The following is a 23,999-nucleotide window of genomic DNA, read 5'->3' on the forward strand; positions in this document are numbered from 1 at the left end:
ACGTCCATGTGGTTAAGGGTTTGGATCAGGTACATTAAAGATTCCGAGATTTAGCACCATGTTTCATGAATTCACTGTTTGCAGGAGCAACAACGTGCCTAATCGACGGACCCTGAAGAACTCCAGACTGGTTTCTAAGAAGGATGATGTTCATGTGTGTATAATGTGTTTGAGGGCTATCATGAACTACCAGGTGAGAAGCACTTCTGTTCTGAACCTCTGAATTTAAGAATACTGCACATCACAGTCTCTCACACTACGTTCAGTGTGTCCCGAATCACAATGTAACACTGGTCATTTATGTGTATGTCAAATGCATTACTGAAGAGGACTAATTGGACTCTTACTATTTTAAATGACATCTATCTATCTATCTATCTATCTATCTATCTATCTATCTGTCTATCTCTTTCTTGCAGTACGGCTTCAACATGGTGATGTCCCATCCACACGCTGTCAATGAAATTGCACTAAGTCTAAATAATAAAAACCCCCGGTGAGTCTGTAGAAACTCGTCCTTCTATGAACTGTGCTTTATCAAGGAGGTCACTGGATGTCGAGTGCTGGTGGTCTGAACCCCACTCCCCAGTTCAGAGCTGGTCCTACACCAGAAATGTTTGGGACTGTGAGTCTCATAAGGCAGAGTACCTATGCCTGTAACATCCTCTGATCCAATGGACATACAGTCCCCAGCATCCTCTGGTCTCACACTCTGCAGGTCAAGTCTGCTGTGGGCAGAAATATTAATGTTTTGCCAAGTTTAACGCGAGGAATTAACAACTGGGTGATATCACCTTATTTCTGTATCCCATGAGAATTATGTAACCTTTATGTAATCCTACATCACAATTACTTTATTCAAGTTAAAAATAATTATCTACATGATTTAGAAATCCTTAAAAATTGCATTCCACATTTTAATATGTACCCTTCTATGCATTGGTGGGCTGTCCATTCTGGGATCGACTCCAGACCACAGAGACCCTGACCAGAACAAGCGGTTGATAAAATAGGATGGATTTTAATATATATATCCTGACAGCATATTCCGTTTCAAGTGATTTTAAAATGAATTCCTAAGGTGTGTGTTATTACAGTTGGTGCTTTTATTTGTCCATCTTCACAAACTTCTGAATTCACGTTGAGCACTGCGCTACACCTTCCCTTATGCTGTCAACCTTTGTCTGTTTCAGAACGAAAGCCCTCGTTTTAGAGCTACTAGCAGCTGTTTGTCTGGTCAGGGGAGGCCATGAGATCATTCTTTCGGCATTTGACAACTTCAAAGAGGTACCGATGGGTTCTTGTTCTGAAAACATGTCCTGCAGGGCCATGGCTGCGTTGAATGAAGTTACTGAGGATCTTGAGTAATGTCAGTCTAAGAATATGTTAATATTAGTTTTGAAACTGAATTTCTGAGCTGGGTGACATCTGGAAGGGGCACTTTGAGGTTGGGTTGTAAAAACCAGGCACAACTCCCATTTGTTTGCTAACCATCGGTCAGACAGACAGATTATAGATGTAATATATCCATCAAGATTTAGAGCCATACAGAATGTTTAGAATGTGTTTCTTCTTCATCCAGTCTTGAGGGCTGCATCGTAAGCAAGGATCATTTCATACTTCGTGGCGATTTAGTTAGTGGACAGTTCAGACCCGATTTTAACGTTGCACCTTCGCCAAGCAGGAGATGAACTGTATGCATATGCAATGCATTTGTTAGTTTATGATGAATATACTGTGCAGGTTTTGTGAAATAAGCAGCCTGTGTTGGTGCTTAAACTCCTCACTGACTCCCTTTCTCTTCAAGGCCTGCGGGGAATCGCAGAGGTTCGAGAAGCTCATGGAGTATTTCAAGAACGAGGACAACAACATCGATTTTATGGTGCATTCCCCCATCAGACGTAACAATTTCTATTGATCGTGTCAAACAGCCAGCAGAAATCAAGTTGAGGAGTTGATCAGGAAAACGAGCTTGATGCGTACATTCCGTAACAGCAGACTTTGAAGAGCACAGCTCTCTTCCCTATCAACTTCTTGATGTAACTTGCAGCAAACTGAGTTTACCCGTATTGTTGCCCTGAAGGATGTGCAGGAGAATGTGTGAAAAGTGAATACATTGTCTGATTTTTCCAGGTGGCCTGCATGCAGTTCATCAATATCGTGGTCCACTCGGTAGAAGACATGAATTTCAGGGTCCACCTCCAGTACGATTTCACAAAGCTCTGTTTGGATGAGTACCTGGAAGTAAGTGATGGGAATTATATTAACAAACCATGACTCTTATGTTGAGAATGTGAATTAAAGCAGTTTTCAGTTTTTGTACCAAAAAGTTATCTAGCATCTCATCCATCTGTATGTAGAGTAAAACTGTATCAATTATTTCATGTTTTTGTTCAGAAGCTAAAACACACGGAGAGTGACAAGCTGCAGGTGCAGATCCAAGCCTACCTGGACAATGTGTTTGATGTGGGCTCCCTTCTGGAGGATGCCGAGATGAAGAACGCTGCACTTGAGCGGGTGGAGGAGCTGGAGGAGACCATTTCTCACGTGAGGAGAACGTCCAACCCCTCCTGCTGTCAGCACTGGCCATGTGGCCACGACCCCTCCATGGGCGAGTTCCTTACCAAGGGACACTGGGATGAACTCATTTCTAAATGCATTCCAAACTTGATAGAGTAGCTCTAAAGCCCACAGTTATGCGAACAAGGCATGAGATTTGTCTCATGAGTTGGTCTGAGTTTCATGTATTAGGGGAAATGGATAAAAATTTAACTCTGCATCTAAATGGTCATCAAGACAAAATCTGGAGTCAATGCCATAAAGTCTGGCCCAGTGGTTAACTTCATTAAAGTTGTGGCAGTAACTGCTTATGCAAACATATATGACGCAAATGTAAAGCTACTCAAACCACTGCTCATCTAGATGACGGAGAAGCTCCAAGACATGGAGAATGAAGCCATGGCCAAGATTGTGGAGCTGGAGAAACAGCTGATGCAGAGGAACAAGGAGCTGGAGTCTATACGGGTAAGGATGCTGTTCTTCAGTTCCAAGGATCGAGGAGCAGATCAACAGCATGTAGGGATCTCCTCACCACCTGGAGGAAATTATGATTCTTGAATTTCAGATGTACATGACCAGTCCTTTAAAATACAACATGGAATCTCGATATTTACAGATGGCGGCAATGTTGTAAATATGGAACTAAATATGGAATTTTAACACAGACACCTGGAAGATCATAAAGAGTTTTGTTCCTAAATTCAATTAAACGTTATCATCCAAAGAAGTCAATGGACTGAATGGCTTTGTAGCCAAATCAGCATCTTTGTTTTGTTTCCCTCCATTGTCTCTAATATCCGTTGACCTCCATGGAATAAATGTTACGCCCAAGATAGCTTGACAGACTGCTCATTAATATTGCTTTATTTACTGTTTCGCTGGAATACGATCTCGCAGGGTCGGGACACATTGCTTTTCCGTCTTGTTGGGTCCCTGAACAGGAGGTATACAAAGATGCCAGTAGCCAGGTGCACTCACTGCGGAAGATGGTTAAGGAGAAGGACGAGGCCATCCAGAGGCAATGCAACCTGGAAAGAAAGATCCAGGAGCTGGAGAAACAGGGAACCATCAAGATCCAGGAGAAGGGGGATGGCGACGTTGCAATCCTGCCCTCTGCAGTTCGCGGAGCTGCTCTGTCCACCAGCACAGAGAGTGTGGGTGATGCTCATTTAGGCGGAGTTGTCAGCACTCTGGGTCCACCCAATGGGACCATTCCAGGAGGGGTGTCACCACCCCCACCTCCACCTCCTCCTCTACCCACTGTAGCTGGATCAGGTACGTTTGATTTTCTCCAAGCACAAGACTTGTGAGACATCTCCTTGTACTTCAGTGGTTCCCAAGCTTTTTTGGTGAATAAATGATACTTCATTATGCAATTAGAGATTTTCCCAGTGCTTACCATGGAACTGTTTCATTTTATGGATGAGCTCCTCTAAGTTTGATAAAATGACACCATCATTTGCAATATCGCATTCAGAAAGGAGCGCTACCACACAAAAGGCTCTTCACTCGTTTGTTTGAGTACTGGATGTGAACAGACTCAAACGTTAATATATGAAGTGCGTATAGATGCTATATTATCCATAACTATTCTGTTTCACTTGGAATTTCAGTAATCCTTCATATTATGCCAGTGAAGTAATCCCCTTGTAACACTTCAATATTTCTTTTCTGACGCTGTGCCGTGACCCTCAGAATCACCCTCACCGCTCTCCTTTGGGTCGTGACCGTGTCTTTGTGCACCACTGCTGTACTTGGTGTGACATCATTGTGCCTAAGATAGTAAGAGTGAAAAAGCTTATAAGTGAGCATGTTCGTCTTGCATAAATTAGTCGGATTTATGAACATCCAAGCCTCTTTGTGCCCCAAGTGATTCTGTGACATTTTGGGCAGTGCAGTAAAGTGATTCCCAGAAAGACAGTTTTGTAACTGCCATTTGTATGTTTTACTGCGGCTTTACCGTAGCCTCCATCCTCTCCTTGCTCTTTTCTACCAACCCACCACCCCTGTGCCCCCGTGTCCCTGGATCCCCATTCCTTACCCGTCCTTGTCCCTTTCCTCTCTTCCAGTGCCGAACGGGCCGTTGGAAACCTCCGCTCCGCCAGCTCCTCCCCCACCTCCTCCTCCTCCCCCTCCCCCGCCCCCTCCGGGCTCCGCCATGGAGGTGTCTGCACCGTTACCCCCGCCACCTCCCCCAGGGGCACCCCCCCTCCCCGGCTGTGGCTCCCCTACCGTCATCTTCAACTCAGGGCTGTCAGGTAAAGGTCCCAGGTTGGAAGTGAATGCCCCTCCTTCCTCCCCTCAAGACTCCTGACCGGGGCAGTGGTAGAGATTTTGGCTTAAGGGATTCCAGTTGTCCATCCTGATTTAGCAGGCAATGCTACTTACTCCCTGCTATTTAAAGCTGTGGAAAGGGCCTCCATGTCCGCGGCATCCTCGGGTTGAGCTAGTTCACGTCAAGCCCCAGACGTCTCGCTGTCATAGCAACAGGAGCCTCTGTTTTCCTGTCATCCAAGGCTAAACCGACAGTCAGACCGCGCAGCTCCATTAAAGTCCTTTATCAGACGTGCAGCCGCAGGCTTAACATGAGAGTCTGAGCGCGTGGCCTTTCATCCATTTCACACGAAGGCGACGGATCAAACGTTGACCTTAAAGGACCCCTGGCACACGAGGAAATTAAAAGGGTCATCTGGCAGGGAAATTTGAATTGGTTTCTAACAGCGCCTCGATAATTGGAAGAGATTAGACATATTTGAAAACTGCTGAGTAAATGTGTGCTTTTGTGTTGTTTTCATGTTTATTGTCACAGTTTTACGAGTTAGATTGATGTCATCGGAAAAACTGCACTGTTCGTAACAGAATTTCCAGTAGTTTTAATACTGAATCAGTGGTAATGACTTTTCCAGTTTCCTTCCTTAGTAATTATTCCTCTCTGCTTGTTGTTTTTTGTTTTTCTGTTATATTCTTCTGCCCACAAAGACGGACCCATCAAACTGTTTTGTAGGTCGAATTTTTCATGTGACTGTGATTTACATGTGTGTTGTTTTTAACGGAGATGGTATTTTCAGTTTAAGACCCAAGCACATACTGGAGTGTAGTTGCAAGGTTCTGGCTCCTTGAATATGAAATGAAATTCTGAGCTCAGTGCCAGGTTTCCAACGATGTACCCCACCCACCCCCACGGTGGGAGGCATAAAATTGCGCTCCGCTCAGTCAGGCGTACCTCAGCGCCATCATAGACAGCACACACACACACACACATCGTGTGAACCGCTTGGCCCATACGGGGTCACAGGGAGCCGGAGCCTTAACCGGCAACTCAGGGCGTAAGGCTGGAGGGGCAGGGGACACACCCCGGACGGGACGCCAGTCCGATTATAGACAGCAATAAAAACAAAATAAGAGTAATTTGCTGCTCGGCAATGTGTTGCACGGAGTGAAATTTTCCTAAAAACACAGCAAAACACTCAAGTATATGATCCCCAAGTCTGTCATTTTTTTCTTGCCCTGCAGTGATTTCTCCTCCATGTATTAATTTAATTGTTTACAAAGATTTTGAAAAGCCTTGCTTTAATCCCAGGGTAGTGACTAAACAAATCTGGTCAAGAAGTGAAAATACCATGTTCCTGCCTGCTGTGTCTGGTTGGTCGTACCGTATTTGCGTTGTGCAGCGTTGCATGCCGAAACACATTTCTGCCTCACCAAATGCCGGTTGAAGTCGGTGCAGGAGGCGTAACGTTATGTAAACGCAGAACGTTCCTTGCTTTGCTCTTGTAAGACTTATCTATCCACCCAACCTGTGCATGTGTGTATCCGGCTGCAGATGTGGAGCTTGGGGGGAGGGGGGGGTTCATGGGGAAGGCAGGGAGATAACTGTAAAAGAACATAGTGGCAGCAAGCCAATCGTTCCTCCATCTAAATACAAGTCTCAAAATACACCAGGCATGATTTTGACCCTGAGAAGGAACAGTGGTGTTTTGTTTACGCCACCTGAAATGTCGGCAGTTTTCCAACCTTTCAACGCTTAGATACCTTAGCTGCGTCTTTCGCAACCATATCTTTTGTATTGCTCAATATACATATGCAGAGACAATTGTGTTAAATCTCTTATTCAAAGTTACAAAACTTGAATCAATTGACAACTGAATGAGCAGCCTTAGAAGGTACTGGTGGTCCTTAACCATCAAACCACCTCGTCCAAAGCCCTTGGTGCAAGATTCAGGACTCGAGGTCCAGATTCTTTACTCGTTCTTTGTTGATAGACCAGTTCCATTCAGGGCTTGCCGATCCACTTCAGCTTATCACTGCTCATTGCTTGTGAGCACCCCCATCCGATCACTACGATAACCTCCGTGCTGTCCATTTGTGTTTATTGATTAAAAATGGACGCCACTTCGGATACATAACTTTTTCTCTCACCTGCCTCTTGCAGCAGTGAAAATCAAGAAACCCATAAAGACGAAGTTCCGCATGCCGGTTTTCAACTGGGTGGCACTGAAACCCAATCAGATCAATGGGACTGTCTTCAATGAGATTGATGATGAAAGGATCTTGGAGGTGAGGATCTCATTATCTCCCCGTAGGGATCATTCACTTGTATCACTTCAATGAACTGAATCTATACTAGCTGAATTCCTGTTGCTTAATGAGTCATTCTGAGCAAAGAGCCATTGCATGGCAGATGTGCATAATATGATCATACATACATTCTCCTTCTACAAGTCTGCCAATATTCTGTTTTCACACCTTTGTGCTGAACCCATCAACTTTTGCTTTCTTAACTGTAGGATTTAAATGTGGAGGAGTTTGAGGAGATGTTCAAGACAAAGGCCCAGGGCTCGGCCGTTGACGTGATCTCAACCAAACAAAGAGTCTCCCAGAAGGCATCCAACAAGGTGACACTCCTGGATGCCAACAGAGCCAAGAACCTGGCTATCACGCTGAGGAAAGTTGGGAAGACGCCCGAGGAGATCTGTAAAGCCATTCAGATGTGAGCCATGCTCCTGCCTGTCCGATGACCTCACGTTGGCCCTTAAAGTGCTCTGCCCGAACGTGTCCCTCGGGATTCTTCAGAAAGTCAGGCTGTGACTGGAAAAAGAAACATATGCTTTGTGTTTACCCAACAGTCCGAGCAAAACTAAAGATACCCACTGAACTTTGCTGGAACAGAACTTTATCTTCAGATACCTGGAACTACTCCCACTCAAAATTAGCTGAGGTGACATGTACACGAGTCAGATCCTAACAGATTCCCATATTGTGGTCTGTGGTGCTCCCTCTCCTAGGTTCGACCTGCAAACGCTGCCCGTGGACTTTGTGGAGTGCCTGATGCGCTTCATACCCACTGAGAAGGAGGTGAAGGTGCTGCGACAGTACGAGAAGGAGCGTAAGCCCCTGGAGAGCCTGACGGAGGAGGACCGCTTCATGATGCATTTCAGCAAGATTGAGCGACTCATGCAGAAGATGACCATCATGGCCTTCATGGCCAACTTCTGTGAGAGTGTGCAGATGCTCACGCCAGTGAGTACCCAGCCCATCCCAAATGACCCCATATTTCCACAACAGCCCACATAAGAAAGGCAACCATGCCCAGTCCTCCTGTTGTACCCTTAGTCAAGGTATTTACCCTGAACTGATACAGTAGAAATTACACAGTTGTATACATGGGTAAATCACTGTAAGTAGCATAGTGGACAAATCTGATATTGTATATTCACACTGGACAAAGGCATCAGTGAAATAATGGATATTATATTGTTCACATGCAGAAATAATAGGTATGTGTGTATATATATTTATATGGATAATGACAGTTTCTCTGTTTCGTTTTCATAGCAAATACATGCCATTATTGCAGCATCGGTGTCAATAAAATCATCACAGAAGTTGAAGAAAATTCTAGAGGTAAGTACTGCAGGACGCTATATTCTCTTTGTGCAGGAAAATCGCACATTGCCTGTGAGCTGGAGAAGCCTGTTCCTGTGATTTACTTGATCCCGTGTGTATTTTTACGTTCCTGCGACTCTGCTTCACAGATCATCTTGGCTCTCGGGAACTACATGAACAGCGGTAAAAGGGGAGCGGTCTACGGCTTTAAACTTCAGAGTTTAGACTTGGTAAAGTGCAGTTTTTCCGTCTGGGTACACATTTGACTCCCTTTTCTACATATTTTAAGGCATTAATCCGCTTGTGTTTATTTATTTTTTTTTTTTAAATTTTATTCCTGATTTCTTAAGCTATTGGAGACAAAGTCGACGGACCGGAAGCAAACGTTGTTGCACTACATCGCAAACATCGTGAAGGAAAAGTACCCTTCGGTGTCTCTTTTCTATAATGAGCTCAACTATGTGGAAAAAGCAGCTGCAGGTACCAAAAGCATTAATTTGTATTCATACAAATATATATACAGTATTTATGTGTGTCTGTGTGTGAAGACTTTTTTGCAATAGAAAATACACACACGTGTGTATATATACTGTATATGTTTTACTGCAATCTGGAACCAAAAAAATGTAAAAATGTTTTTTGAATATTGTATGAGCATGTGATTTTTATCAAAGTTTTGCCAAAGGCCAACTTAAAGAGCCAGTAGCTGGTCTAAGGGTTAAAGGACATTACTGGTATTCAAGAAGTAATTTGTGCAAATTAATACGGTGCCCAGCTGTTGTACCCATGAGCTTGGTTTCCAGCCGGAATTGCGTGAATAAATAAATCTCTAGCTGTATAACCTGCTGGATGCATGAATTGTAAACTGTGAGCTGCTTTGGTGAGAGGAGTCAGCTGGGTAGTGTGTTTGACCAGCAAACTGGACCAGTTGGGGTTCACTGGTGCCCAGCTGTGGATGGACTCCAACCATTTGCCCTCCGTGCCATAGTGTCGCTGGAGAACGTGCTGCTGGATGTGAAGGAACTGCAGCGGGGCATGGATCTGTCCCGCCGCGAGTACAGCATTCACGGCCACAACGTGCTCCTCAAGGACTTCATCGCTCTCAACGAGGGCCGGCTGAAGCAGCTGCAAGATGACGCCAAGGTGGCGCAGGTGAGGGCAGGAGGTTTGAGTTTGGGGCCATTTTTGTACGGGTGATTTTAACATAGGTGTTTGGAAATGCAACGGTAGCTTTTCAAGGCCATTTCTGCTGCAGTTAGGAGTGAATAAGGACAAATGCTTGTGTCCAGAAGGTTGCTGGTTCAAGTTCGAGGGAGAGGCTTGGATAAAAAGCACCAATGAAGCATGTGTTAATGGGTCTCTTGTTCTGATCTTGTCTAAGCAATGTTGTTCACCTCTATCTAAGGATGCTTTCGAGGATGCGGTGAAATTCTACGGGGAGAGCTCCAAAACCACGCCTCCCTCCGTGTTCTTCCCCGTGTTTGTACGCTTCATCAAGTCCTACAAGGTACCCGAGACAGTGTATGGGTGTGGCTGTGGATGATGATGATGATGATGTGGGCTGTTGGGGGTGTGACACCAAATTGCCCGGTGATGCTGAGAGCCTCCAATCGGCTGTCCCCAGCAAGCGGAGGAGGACAACGAGCAGAGGAGGAGGCAGGAGCAGATGCTGATGGAGAGGCTGCTGGAGCAGGAAGCCATGATGCAGGAAGAGAACCAGAAGGTAGGAAGGTTCTCCAACAGATCAACATGAGAGGAATGGGTTTTGAAACAGCAAAAACTCATATCCAACTTAATCCCTACCTATGACAATAATCTCATCTTGTATGATTCATGGGCACCTTTTAAATGGCAAAAATTCACACCATAACTCTTTTTTAGTTTAATAATGCTTTTATATGCGTTATTATTAAACTAAAAGACAGTTATACTTTAAGCTTTTTAAATGTCTTCTTTTTTCGATTGTGCATTAATTTACCTAATTATTATTATCTGTGCACATTAATATAGTATTATTATATGTTATAATATTATTATTATATATTAATAGCTCTTCCAAACTAAAAAGCAGAGTTAGGATCTGTCACCTATGAGGTCTTGCAAACCGTCTTCCTCCGTGGAATGGTGTGCAAATGTATATGTTAACTTCTTGGATAATGTTTTGTCTTTATTTTTGCAAAGAGAAGGGATGTGTCTGTTAAAATTAAGGAAATATCCCAACTAAAATCAAATTTGCATATCTTGATTTGCGCGAGTGAATAAGACGAGTTGCTGTAAAATTTTGGATGTAATGTACACCCACGTGTGGTGCGTAGCCTCAATCTAAGGACTTGCAATTATGTAAAAATTAAATGTATAATTGCATGTTTACTTAGGGTGAGTTTAGGAACTGCTTTATATTTATAGAAGATGTACTTTTTGGGTATTTTTTGATTGCAATTATCTGTGTTAATATCTTTCATTTAGCTGATGCTTTTCTCCAAAGCAATTTATAATGTTAAGGTATTTGAAATTATTTACCCATTTATACAGCTGGGTAATTTTAACTGGAGCAATTTAGGGTAAGTACCTTGCTCAAGGGTACTACAGTGGGAGGTGGGGATCAAACCTGCGACTTTTGGATGAAAAGGCAGTAACTCTTACAACTACACCACCAGAAGTCCTGTATAATGCTTGCCTTTTTGCAGCTGTTAGAAGGGTTACATCTGTCATAATTAGGACATATTCAAACTCAACTGTATACATCTTTAAATTGTTTATGAGTATTAATGCTATGAAAATAAAGGTATAAGTATAAAATGTACAGTAAGAAATGGGTAAAAAAGCATTATGTCTGAGATTTTACAGTAAGTCTCATCTCCTCTGCCTACATTTCCAGTCTCCCTCCCAGAAGACCAAGCGGCAGCAGCAGGAGCTGATTGCAGAGCTGCGCAGGAAGCAGGTGAAGGACAGCAGGCATGTGTACGAGGGGAAGGACGGCGCCATCGAGGACATCATCACAGGTAGGGCTGCGCTTCTCCAGCCGATGTCACACGCTGCTACAAACACCCACACACCCTGTCCCCTCTCACCCATAATGCACAAACTGCCCCAATCGTCCTATTACCCACTTCCCACCCCTCCATCCCACCCGCAACCCTAGCCGTTGTTCCAAGGCACAGCCCGCAGACTGCATCTAGAAGCCAGCATTCAGATACCCTGAGCAATCCCAGAGTTCCCCAGCACAGAGTCTATGTCGGACCCCATCACGCTCGGGTATTAATGTGACCGGGGGCAGCAGGTAGTGAGATGGTTAGAGCTCCCACATTTGGACCCAAAGGACCTAGGTTCAAATCCTATCTCCTGCTGTGGTACCCTTTATGAAGGTACTTACGCTGGCTTGAAACAGTAAAAATGACCCCCTATGGAAATGGTAAATAATTGTAAGCAGTTCATCATGGTAAGTCACTTTGGAGGCAAGTGCCAGTTAAATGAATAAATGTGCTGTAATCACAAACACAACTTGACTGAGGACTAATAAACTTTCCCTCCACCATCGTTCCTGTGCATCCTTGTCAGATGTTGATCGTTAAGTAATACATGCATCCACTAGACACCTGATCCGATGTGTGTGAGCGTGTGTGAACGTGCTGTTTGAATGCTGTGCCTCTCCATTCCCCTTTGCCCACAAAAGACAGAGGGGGGGCTGGTTAATAAAGGCGTTATGATCATTTACAGACAAAAACCTTAAATTTTTACTTGTATCCAGAAGAGTTTGCTGAGTTCCACAGTTCTGCCCTTCAGCACCATCCCCCAGAAGTACAGCTGGGTATTACTGCACCGAGTAGGTTTATGTATCTTGCTCGAAAGATAAACGCCAGTTCCTTTCTCAGCAGTTTCACGGGTGTGTTGCTTTAACCGCTGCTCCATCTGCTGCGTGGGGCGGTAGGTCAAGTAGAGTGGGATGGAAAGAGGGAAGGTGGCGGCTTTCACCCTGTCCTGCTGTAGGTTCCAGGTGCCATAGGCTGTGCTGACATGCTAACGTGCTAACGTGCTAACGCCGTAGGTTCTTGCTCACTGCCTTGTGGTTTTGTTCTTGTCTGGCTGTCGTTCCTATGCAGTGCTGAAGACGGCGCCCTTTACCGCCCGAACGGCCAAGCGGGGCTCACGGTTCTTCTGCGAACCTGCTCACCTTGAGGACTTCCGTTACTAACCCTAACCTCTTTCTCGGAAAGGTGGCCTCCCTGAACTTTACCTTTCTGTCTCCCGCCCTCGGGCTTGGGCATGCCTCTGTATGTGTGTGTGTCCTTCACTATTTCCAGCATGAGAAGCTCTCTGATGGAGCTCTGACACCCACTTTTCCCCCCACCAGCAGCCATCGCATGAACCATTACTGCTCATTTGTCATTAGAGTCAACAGCTCACAAACCACTTGGTTTCCACAGCAGATCCATAATGTTCCCATCGCAGCCCTACCGCCACCTTGTGTTGGAACAACATCAACACAGCTACTGCTCCCCCCCCAAGACTGCAGACAGCAATTAAATGTCACGTTTCGCAGTTACGATGTGCAATGTCACCTTATTGTAGTGTCACCTCGGTTATTTGATACATTTACATTTATTCACTCAGCAGACGCTTTTCTCCAAAACGATGTGCATCACATCAACAGAAGGAGAGATTTGGATGCAGACATGTGATTGTAGCGTACAGTCAGTTTGTCACATTACACCATATGAACCAGTACACATTACAAGAGTAGCTGTCCCAAGTGGGGTCACGGGGAGCCAGAGCCTAACCTGGTAACACAGGGCACAGGTCTGGGGGGGGTGGAGGACACACCCAGGATGGGATGCCAGTCCATCGCAAGGCACCCCAAGCGTGACTCGAACCCCAGACCCACCAGCGAGCAGGACCAGACCAAACGCTCAGTGCCGCCATGCCTGCCCATTATTAAACAATTCTTTTTTTAGTTGCGCAGTGTGACACAATTTTGCAAAGTTCTTATTTATGTTGATTTTTGCGTTGATTATGATTAAAGTTTACTGATTACAAAAATACCACAGGTTCTTTTAGGGTGTCAGTTTTAGCCACATAATATTGCAGCCATTGGAAGATTCTAGAAGACACCAGAACATCCTAGTACTAAAACATTCTGGAAAGCATAAGATCCTAGAAGTACTGGAATATTCGGTTCTTGGAACCAAGTGCAAAAATTCGCTAAGTTCAAAATTATGGAATATTTTTCTAAAAACTGACATTACGTTTATTCACTTAGCAGATGCTTTTCTTCAAAGCGACTTTCAATGAATACTATGTAGTGTTACCAGCCCACACACCTTATTTACCATGGTAGCTTACACTGCTAGATACACTACTTTCAATGGGTCACTTATCAATACATCAGTGAAACACACTCTCTTTGTGACACTCACACACTATGGGGGAAACCTGAACAGCATGTCTTTGGACTGTGGGAGGAAACCAGAGCACCCAGAGGAAACCCACACAGGCACAGGGAGAACATGCAAACTCCACACAGACTGAGTGGGGATTGAACCCAGGTTCTCTCACACCACTCAGGTGCTGTGAGACAGCAGCGCTACTCACTGTGCCACCGTATAGTACAAACTGACGCCAAAAGTATGATTAATCTAACAAAGCTGAATGGAATACACAAACAAATCAACAAAATAAAATTTTTGTTACCTTGTGTATTGAGCATAAACACATACGCACTTATCGAGTATTTACGAGATCGGGGGAAAAGTGAGTCTGAAAGAGGTGAGTTTCGAGACCCTTCTTAAATGCAGGGTGGGATTCAGCAGTTCTGAGTGGCAGCGGGAGGTCATTCCACCACATTGGAGACCGAACCAAAAACCTTTGTGCTTTTCATTTTGGACCTCTTGTGTTTGGGACCATGCATGCAAAGGTGGAGAAGCGTAGCAATAATTTAAATATATTTATTCAGGTATGAATTTTCTCTGGAACCTAATTAAGTGCCTGTAAAGGTTTGTACCCAAAGTTGCCTCTATGTTTCAGGGGTGTATTTTGTACCCAGGATTTGCAGTGTTGCTCATGTGTTCCATCTGTCCGCATCTGAATGCTCTGCTGTATAACAATGTATGGCATCATTTTGCTGTTGCATGCAGCCAGCTTTTCATCCATCGCCGCCCCCATGTTGCACCCTGCATCCTTCATCCCCTAAGCTCCGCCCCCTCACCCTGCCTCACCTCCCTTGCCAGCTTGCGGCGAGGTGTGTCAGCAGTGTCGCATGACCCTCTCGGCTCCGTCAAACCATCTGCAGACCACTGCATGTGCATGACCTCAATATTCCAGTGCAAAACATCTAAAAAGTATATATATGCATATACTGTATGCACACACACACATTTTCAGAACCGCTTGTCCCATAAGGGGTCGCGGGGAACCGGAGCCTACCCGGTAACACAGGGCGTAAGGCCAGAAGGGGAGGGGACACACCCAGGACGGGACGCCAGTCCGTCACAAGGCACCCCAAGCGGGACCTGAATCCCAGACCCACCGGAGAGCAGGACCGTGCCCCCTCTATACACATATATATAATATATATATATATATAAAACAGTCCTCATTTATATTACATATATTTTCCTTTCCTTTCCCATGGACATGTAACTGGCCAAAAACCTGTTTGAATTCTACTTTGCATTTTGAGTTCGCAAATGATGATTATAATTTCATGTCTTTCCTCCTTCACGCCGCTCTCCCAGTTTAACGTTTTCCGGGGATTTCGCATTTTCCTTCTCTGTCGGGAGTCACTCTGCAAAGCAGCTTGGGGGTTTTCCATCCGAAACACTCTAATCCCCCCCCCCCATTCGCCACTTTCCCCAGCCTTGCTCCTCCCATCGCAAGAGCCCCGCCTCCTTCCCCAGCCCCGCCCACTGAGCGCTAACCCGCGGCACGGCCGGTCTGAACTCTCTGGTGTGACTCGCTTTGTCACCCTTCCCTTCCCGTGTTTAACCTCCGTTCTGTCTTCTCTTCATCCAGCTCTAAAGAAGAATAATATTACTAAATTTCCCAATGTCCACTCGAGGGTAAGGAACTCCTCCAGCAGCACCGCAACGGTGCTGGATGTGACCCAACTCTGGCAAGCATCTTTCTTTGTTTCCTATGTCCGTGCACCGTACCGTGCTGAGAGCTGTCTACTCAGACAACCCCCCACATCCCCCTCCCCGACCCCATGCCACCAAAAGGCCTGTCCCGGGTCCCAGGTCCCGGTTCCCAGTTGCTCTCCTCCCAGCACGTCAAAATACTGCTCTTTCAAGCTCAATCTACAGGAATCGAGTCGCCAAAGACTGGAAATTTAATTTCCCATTGCATCCGACCCGCAGTTGTCCCATTCATATTATAATATTCACATATTATTTTCATGTATAATATATTCATATATTCGTAACACAATCACATACAGTATAATGCGTGCGCCACTAGGTGTGTTCACACCCACAGCTATTATAGACACACTCCTCGCGCTTCTAGTTAATGTACCGGAAACTGTTTTATGAGCAATTGCTGCATATGTTATGAATATGAGCGACCGCCAAGGGTCGGCTGTGCTGCGTTTAGTAGTAGTTAATTCATTCCAATGTCATGTTTCCAGCAAATTCTACGTCAGCACAGCCGTTGTCGAATTCTCTGAGCTAATCATTTACGTGACTTGCGACTTTTCGGCGAAACCATCTGTTCGAAGAATCCCCGTGCACGTCTGGTCTCAGAATATTGACCTATATGGTCAATAATAATTAGGATGCGGGCTGGTTTTCAGGAAGTACTGAGCACTACCTGGGTCATACGGGTTGAGGTCAAATCCCACCCGTTAAACAGGCAAGATCGTTACATAGAGAGACGCGAGTGAAAACACATAATATGCAGTAAGGGACAGGAGATGTTGTAACCTGGGACACAGACATTAAAATTAATAAGTCTGTGGCTGTTAAAAACTGGAACATTTAAAAAAAAAAAAAAACAGGCACTGGGACAGTGAAGAAAAATATTATATCCTGTGCAAGGGAAAGTTATGGGTGTACATGACTATATATAAATATAGGTGTGTATAACTACAGTATATGGAGTATTGTAAGAAAAAATATTGTAAGAAAAAAATACTTTGATTGCCTTTTAACAATAAGTTTTAAACAAGGTTTTATATATATATGAATACAAACTGAATAAAATATAAAGATGCAAATAATCACTGAAATTTAATTATTATTCCCAAAGGGGGGAGTTATTGATATCCTATATCCCCCAATGAGAACTGATATTTCTCTGATAGTTTACGTTATAGATCTGTTGGCCTTATAAGAGTATCGTGAACCTGTCAATTGATTATGCCTGTTTTTATTTACATTTTTCATATATGGAGCATCTCGTATATGCATTGCACAAAGGAGGACACCCTTGAGCAATAAATTAAACTATTTAAAAAAACCTGAACCTCTAATGAAAAAAGTTTGTTCATAGGAAATGAGTAATACACAATAATTTGGAGAAAAATAAAAGAAAACCCATATATTTTTGACATATTGAACATATAAAAAATGAGGGAGACTAGTAGTACGATTAATGACGTGTGTTTGAGGCTTTGAGATGGACAGGCCCACAGGTGTCTGACTCACTCAAGCTGCTTTGCACTGGCGTCAACAGGACCCGCCCTCGGGGTGTCTCGAACCACTGCCGGGCCTCTCACAGCTGCCTTGTCCCCCCCCCAGATCTCCGCAGTCAGCCTTTCAGACGTGCCGACGCGGTGAGGAGGAGCGCTCGACGATGCATCGATGATCACACCTTGAAGTCCTCCATCAGCTCCGAGATGGTCATGTGACACGACGAGGGGTGGGGGTGTCATGGACATGGGGAGTTTAAAGGGCACTGCAGCCCTCTGAAGATGAACATGTACGTTGGCTTTGGGATCGATGAAAAATACAAAGAGGAACCCTAAAAAGCCTCTTTTCTGGACCATTAACCAAGTGAAGTGCCTCAATGAAATTAATGCTCGTCATTTTGTTTACCTGGGAGCAATATAACCCAACGTGGATTTAATTATTTTTTTTTTTTTTTTGTTAATTTCCTTTTTTTTTCAAGCTGCTTTTATTTCCTCTCAATTTGTCAGACGCCCAAATGTCTGCAGGGACGCGGGAGGTGTTGGTCGGTTGTAGGTATTTCCCAGCAGCCACTTGTTCCAAAGGTAAATGACATTTCACAGCATTCCCGTGACACACCTGTTGCTTTTTACTACGGTTTATAACATGTTTCATATGCACTTTTTGAAAGGAGTTTCATCAGATTTTTCATTTTTATTACCTGGGTCTTTTTTTTTTTTTCGAACGAAAGGTGTTCAGGTCGACGTGAACCTGTGCTACGCGTGTGTCCGGCGAAGTCGGACACGACTGGACTTTTTTGAGCCGTTTTTTTAAGCACAAACGAGAAGTTTGAACGCGCCGCTGCAGGGAAGTGGAATCGATGATTCCGGCTGGAACACGCCGGGGATCTGTGGGCATCGCTGACATTCTTGGTGTACACGCCAAAGTATTAGCATCTCCTTCATTAGTGTTACCCAGTTGCAGGGCTGAGAGACACACACACACAGCTTAATGAGATGAGAGGTCTTTGGTGACGTTCAGATGGAACGTGAATGTTTTAGAGATCTGGGGATCTGCGGTCAATAGCGAGAGGTGAGGGTCCGGGAGATGTGGGGTGCCGTGGGTGCCGCCGAACAAACACTCGATGAAGCGGTGAGCTCATGCGCAGAGGTTTATTTGCCGTGAATGATGGAACCAGGACGATGCTTCTCCGGGATGAGACGCGTTCACGGGACGAGAGAAGGGGACGCAGGAGGTCGCAGGAGGTCACAGGAGGACAAACTAAGTGCACCGAAACGGTGGATCTCCACACGTTCTGCACGTTGGCTCCGGGTGAACCGCCGCAGGTGGTCTCCCTTTCGAAGACGAGGAAGGGGGGGCGAGCCTCATCGCTGGCGTGCGCTGGGCACGGGCCAAGTGGGAGATGGAACCGCGCGTGGTTGCAGAGCGGTCAAAGAAAGGAACCAAAGTCAAGTCCCCTTGGCGTGATTATCGTGAAAATTGGGCGGGAACGAGTGCGCCTGAAGACGTCCGACCGCTGCGTTTGTCCCCTGACTTTAACAGTGTAACAAAAAGTAATGAGTCACGGATGGTCATGTGACCCCATTGACACGAGCGTCTGGTGTTTTTTGATATGCGTAGTCGTATTCATAACAACGTTAAAAAATGTCTTTTTTTTTTCCCCTCCCAAATGTACAGATATTTTTGCTAGATAACATGCAGTTTTTTTTTTTTTTTTGTTGGGTACTTAAAACACACTTTAGTGTAACGTTGTTACTGTACATATTGCTTTTGAGAAAATTGGCCGCATTCAGTGCCATAAGAATGGAATGTGGTTTTAACTTATAGATGTTATTTTTTCGCTTTATTTAAATTAACGAAACGGTGAAAACTCTCCTAGCTTCGGCGAGACATGGTCTGCCGTGCAGCCGAGTGGCGTCGCGGTGTCGCGGCGTGATGTGAATTCAGGGCAGGCCACTTTTTTGGCGCGCGCACGTGCTTTCGTAACGTGGTACACGTCACGTGGTCACCCTTCAGTCTCACACTCGTAACTTTGGAATTATTAGCATGCTGTTTTCACGAAAAAAAAATCTATTTTTAGCTTCGTTTTTAGCGTTTCATAGCACAGCTTTCCAGCTGGAGCCGATTTTTCTGCAGTTTTGATGAAATAAACTATTTACACTACTATGATGCGGTAAGTGGTCTTTATCATCAGTCAGTGGTCCAACTCGTAGAGCTGCGGCTTAAATGACGACAGCAAGAGGTTGAAGAGTTTCGTTTGCTGGGAAATGCTGAACCTCCTCTGGTGAGTCTTTAAGACAGGGACTCAGGGCACCAACCGACAGCTGGTTCTGTGAACCCAAAAATAAAAGATTTTAGAAAACAGTATTTCACCTGAATTATCAAAAAAATGTGAAATATTTTAAATGGATTAAATACATTTTAAAATATTAGAAACACATATATTTACATATAAATTTGTATGTAAATATGTTTATGTATATTTATAATATTTAAAAATGTATTTAATCCATTTGAAATATTTATTAATGCATGTTTCGCTGACCTAGGCATTATTCTTCCCATAAACTTATAGATCAGAATGTTTTCTCTGTATCTCTCTCTGGGTATCTGCTCCTTTTTCTGAACTTGTCACACATGCTGTTGGGTGCTGGACAATGCATCTTTAGAATTAATTAAAGAAAAAAGCTGAAGAATGTGTACTATGTCCCCCCCTGGACACCTCCTGAAGTCACAGCTCACTTCATATTAGTGCCTTATTTCGCCGTATTGAACTTTACCTCAACAGGTATTTTAAGAGATGCTGTGATTTACCGTTTATGTAGTTGGGAGATCAAGAGAGAAACTGGTCTGAAAAAAATGTGTTTTAATACCCTTCATGAAGTCTGGGAGGGGTTCAGCAGTTCTGAGGGACACTGGGGCCAAAACTGAGAACCGACAGACTTTGGGTTTTGGTCCCCTTGTCAGTGGAGCCACCAAGCGAAGGTGTGCAGTGCTCTTGCTGGGGTGTAGGATTGGAACTAAGTTGCTCATCACTCCTGGAGACATACATTTCCGAGGTCTCGGGTACAATTGTGCTTCTCCCGCTTTTCTACCTGGGCTGAAAGGTATGGCGTTCACGTGGCAAGGTCGCACGCCGATCGACACGACGAGATGGATGATGGTACGAAGACATCAGCTGGTGCCGTAGCGTCCTTCCCTACTCCCGATGCCTCATCCCGCAGTCCGCCGTGTCTCAGCTGCCCAGGAGCTCCAGGCTCAGATTATGAATTATCGCAATTAGCGCCCTCGCCGGGCTCTTTAGCCCTTACGAAACACTGCCGCTTCAGTTCATTGACATTTTAATGAGCCATGGGTGCTGCACCGCATCTCTGCTAATGAGGTCACCGAAAGTGACAGCGAACGCCCCTCTGTTAGAGGGGCAAAATATATAAAACATGCCGCCTTCCAGCTGGAGCGAAACCAACGCCCAAACCGTTCAAGCAGCTTCCTGCCAGTGTGGGCAAAACGTATTGCGTTATTGCCACGACCCCCCAACCCCCAGGCCTCCACCCATGGCGGCACAGCGGGCAGCACTGGAGCCTCACAGATCCTGGACTGTGGGTTCAAATGGGTGCAAATACAGCTCAGTCTGTGTTTGTGAGGGTTTTCATCAGGTGCCCTATAAACTTGTCTTGAATTGTTGTTTTGTGAATTTGTCACTAATTGCAAGTAGCTTAGTGTACCCTTAATTGTTTCTGTACAATTATGTCAGCAAATTATTATTATTATTATTGTCGATGTTGTTATAATAATAATAACAGTTCATTTGAAACCACTTTTGTTTTTCATGAAAATATATAATGCCTGAGGTTATATGGATAAACCCCCCCCACACACACACACACACACACACACACTGGCCACACCCGTGTGTCCTGAGCGGGGTTGTGGCAAGCTAGAGCCTAACCCACCAACACAGGGCGTAAGGCTGGAGGGAGAGGGGACACACCGAGGACAGGACACGAGTCCGTCACACAGTATCCACTCGAACCCCAGACCCACCAGAGAGCAGGACCCGGCCAAACCCGCTGCACCACCGCACCGTCCCTGGATGAACCCTTGAACACATTTCTTTCACAAATCTGCACAGATGGTGTGGTAATTAAGGACAGCCACTGATTTAAAGACTCGGGTATAATCTTGTTTTAATATCTACAGATATTAAATTTATTTAGCAGACACTTTTCTCCAAAAGAGCTTCCCATGAACTCTATGTAGTGCCATCAGCCCCCACACCTTATTCACCGCGGTGACTTACACTGCTAGATACACTACTTACACTGGGTCACTCATCCATACATCAGTGGTACACACACTCTCTCTCTGTCACTCACACACTATGGGGGAACCTGAGCAGCACATCTTTGGACTGTGGGAGGAAACCAGAGCACCCAGTGGAAACACACGGAGAACACGCAAACTCCACACAGACTGAGCGGGGATCAAACCCCTGTCCTGTCGCACCACCCAGCTGCTGTGAGACAGCAGTGCTACTTGCTGTGCCACCATGCAGCCCTTAAAATTTTGTGTTTTATGTTTGCATTCAAGGGGGTGCGGTGGCGCGGTGGGTTGGACCACAGTCCTGCTCTCCAGTGGGTCTGGGGTTCGAATCCCGCTTGGGGTGCCTTGTGGCGGACTGGCGTCCCGTCCTGGGTGTGTCCCCTCCCCCTCCGGCCTTACGCCCTGTGTTGCCGGGTAGGCTCCGGTTCCCCGTGACCCCGTATGGGACAAGCGGTTCTGAAAATGTGTGTGTGTGTTTGCATTCATACTTAGAGCTGATGTGTTTCGCTAACGCAAATTACAGTGTTGCAGTTATTTACCCATTTGTACAGGGTAAATTTAGGTGATTTTTTTAAGTTGTACTGTAAGTAGTTGACATGTTAAGTCTATAAAGTGTGTGGAGCAAAAGAAAATTTAAATTTGCAGAATAATACAGCACACAGCAGTGAAGAGCAGGATAAGTGTGTAACTGTATAAGTGTGTAAGTACGCAGATCCTCAACGGCAACACGGGATGCCTGGAAGGACGGACTCTTGCACACCTGGTCGGCTCAGCATGTCAGCGAAGCAGATGTCTGCGCTCACGGTGGGGAGGAGCGGAGCCTCATGCACTTGTGAAGCTCGTCCAGAATTTTCCACAGAACCGAACCAATGGAAGGGCAGAAACCCCCCCTCCCCGGGTGCAGTAAAGGGGCCTTAAAGTGCAGCACCTGTCTGACCAAACACACAGCACCACTAGTTTGACTGCCTTGGCTGGAAACTTTTCTTCCCCCATGAGGCTCAGGTTTACAAGTCTGGCGAAGAAATGAGGCGCCATGTTTCCGCAGCTCTTCTGCAGCCTGGAGCTGTCGGACACCAGCACGTTGCTTGGCTTTCACTCTTCTGCCCAGCTCCTCCCATACAGGTATTACCCTGGCTGCCCAGGTGTACTCAAACTTTTGACTGGCACTCTACATTGCACATTTATTTTAAAATGTACATTTCCTTCTTTTTTTTTTTTTTTGCACTTAATTTCAAACACCGATAAATTAATTGGCTCGTTTACCTGTGAACTTTCATCGCGTTCACCAAAGAACACAGTTACACAGGTGCAGAATGAAACATTAAAAAGTGAAAATCGGAATCTCCACACGACACGTCTCTGAGAGCAAGATCCTGGGACTTTACTCAGGTAAAACCCTAAAAGATGCCGCGGCACCAAATGTGAAGCCAGGAATTCAGGTAAAATCAAAAGCGAAGGTCATCTAACCTCTCATTGATCATTTTCTCCAGAAATTCAGGCCACGGTCATTCAATTTCTGTGCTGGAGGTGCAAGCCGAGCAGATTTTTTAGCTCTCCTTCTGGCACTAACAGCTCGGAAAGGAAGTTAAATGGCTTCTATTAAGCCTGTAAATTGAATCAGGGGCTTCACTGCCTGCATAGCGCAAAACATCCCGATTTTTCCCTCCGGGATCGAAGTCTGATTGGCGGAGATAAACCACGTGCAGTAACGCTCGCGACCACAAGGTGGCGATATTGCTATTCATCGAAGAGAAGAATAAACTATTTCTCAAATGTCTAATTGCTTCAATTATCCAAATCCATTTTTGCTTCATGTATCCAGTTTACTCGCAAACGCAGACTTTTTTAGAATAACATTAAGTTGAAAAAAAAAAACTGTACCTTTCACAGCATAAACCGCTCTGTGACAAATCAGTTCTGTAACAATTCGGCATGAATTTATATAATATGTATCATTGCGTCATATATCTTTATACAAAGGCAGGGAAAAGCTGTGGGTCTAATTTGACTTTTAGAGTATTTACTGGTCCATAATACTATTGATTATTGATGCTAATGATTACTGCTTATGTTTACTATTAAAAACTATTTATATATCATTGTACATATGCACATTTAATATATATAATCATTTACATATAGATGTACATGCAAATATGTATAAATGTATTTCCTATCCATTAAACTCCTGTTGATGTAATGCACATTTTGTATTGTTCCCTGAGTTGTATGTCACTATCTGGAGAAAATCGTGTCCTAAAGTCATATAAATTGTAAGTTCATTGTAGATAATTACTACTGCATATATGTATAGACCCACTACACGCTGACATCAGAGTTTCTTTTTCTCTTTTTTCTATTTACAGATGCTATTAAAAGACCCCGATGACAGGTAGCAGGTTTTCTGCGGAGCTCCCGAAAGCCGAAAGGTGAGCAGATGAAAGAGGCTGTCGGTGGCTCCGAGACCAGGGGACACGAGGACTGTGGTGATGAGCCAACAGCCTCACGGCCACGGTCCAGATGTTCGCCAGATGCAAGCCGTCGAGAGAGCAGTAGCTCCAGCAGGAAAACATGGAGTCGCCATGGCAATCAGTGCTCATTAGCGGTCAA

At 44.9% G+C, this 23,999-nt stretch overlaps 1 protein-coding gene across 4 annotated transcripts in view; it reads left to right on the plus strand.

Moving 5' to 3' along the window:
* LOC108929008 (formin-like protein 2) overlaps nt 1-18,045 on the plus strand; it is a 55,228-nt gene extending 37,183 nt beyond the window's left edge. The window contains exons 7-27 of one of the 4 annotated variants that reach the window (XM_029257961.1): nt 85-193; nt 420-496; nt 1,194-1,287; nt 1,808-1,882; nt 2,134-2,244; nt 2,398-2,547; nt 2,923-3,024; nt 3,501-3,834; nt 4,629-4,817; nt 6,992-7,116; nt 7,347-7,549; nt 7,845-8,079; nt 8,395-8,463; nt 8,595-8,675; nt 8,796-8,925; nt 9,434-9,597; nt 9,851-9,952; nt 10,070-10,168; nt 11,324-11,447; nt 15,454-15,553; nt 17,178-17,250. In XM_029257961.1, coding sequence (XP_029113794.1) covers nt 85-193; nt 420-496; nt 1,194-1,287; nt 1,808-1,882; nt 2,134-2,244; nt 2,398-2,547; nt 2,923-3,024; nt 3,501-3,834; nt 4,629-4,817; nt 6,992-7,116; nt 7,347-7,549; nt 7,845-8,079; nt 8,395-8,463; nt 8,595-8,675; nt 8,796-8,925; nt 9,434-9,597; nt 9,851-9,952; nt 10,070-10,168; nt 11,324-11,447; nt 15,454-15,553; nt 17,178 — 2,674 coding nt within the window. In that variant the 3' untranslated portion in view covers nt 17,179-17,250. Of the gene's footprint in view, nt 1-84; nt 194-419; nt 497-1,193; nt 1,288-1,807; nt 1,883-2,133; nt 2,245-2,397; nt 2,548-2,922; nt 3,025-3,500; nt 3,835-4,628; nt 4,818-6,991; nt 7,117-7,346; nt 7,550-7,844; nt 8,080-8,394; nt 8,464-8,594; nt 8,676-8,795; nt 8,926-9,433; nt 9,598-9,850; nt 9,953-10,069; nt 10,169-11,323; nt 11,448-12,545; nt 13,061-15,453; nt 16,437-17,177 lie in introns of those variants that run through there. The other 3 variants (XM_029257959.1, XM_029257960.1, XM_018743283.2) reach the window with 3 other exon arrangements.
* The last annotated feature ends 5,954 nt before the right edge of the window (nt 18,046-23,999 follow it).

This window comes from Scleropages formosus, chromosome 14 (genome assembly GCF_900964775.1).
Source record: "Scleropages formosus chromosome 14, fSclFor1.1, whole genome shotgun sequence".
In the NCBI taxonomy this organism is placed as follows: domain Eukaryota; kingdom Metazoa; phylum Chordata; class Actinopteri; order Osteoglossiformes; family Osteoglossidae; genus Scleropages; species Scleropages formosus.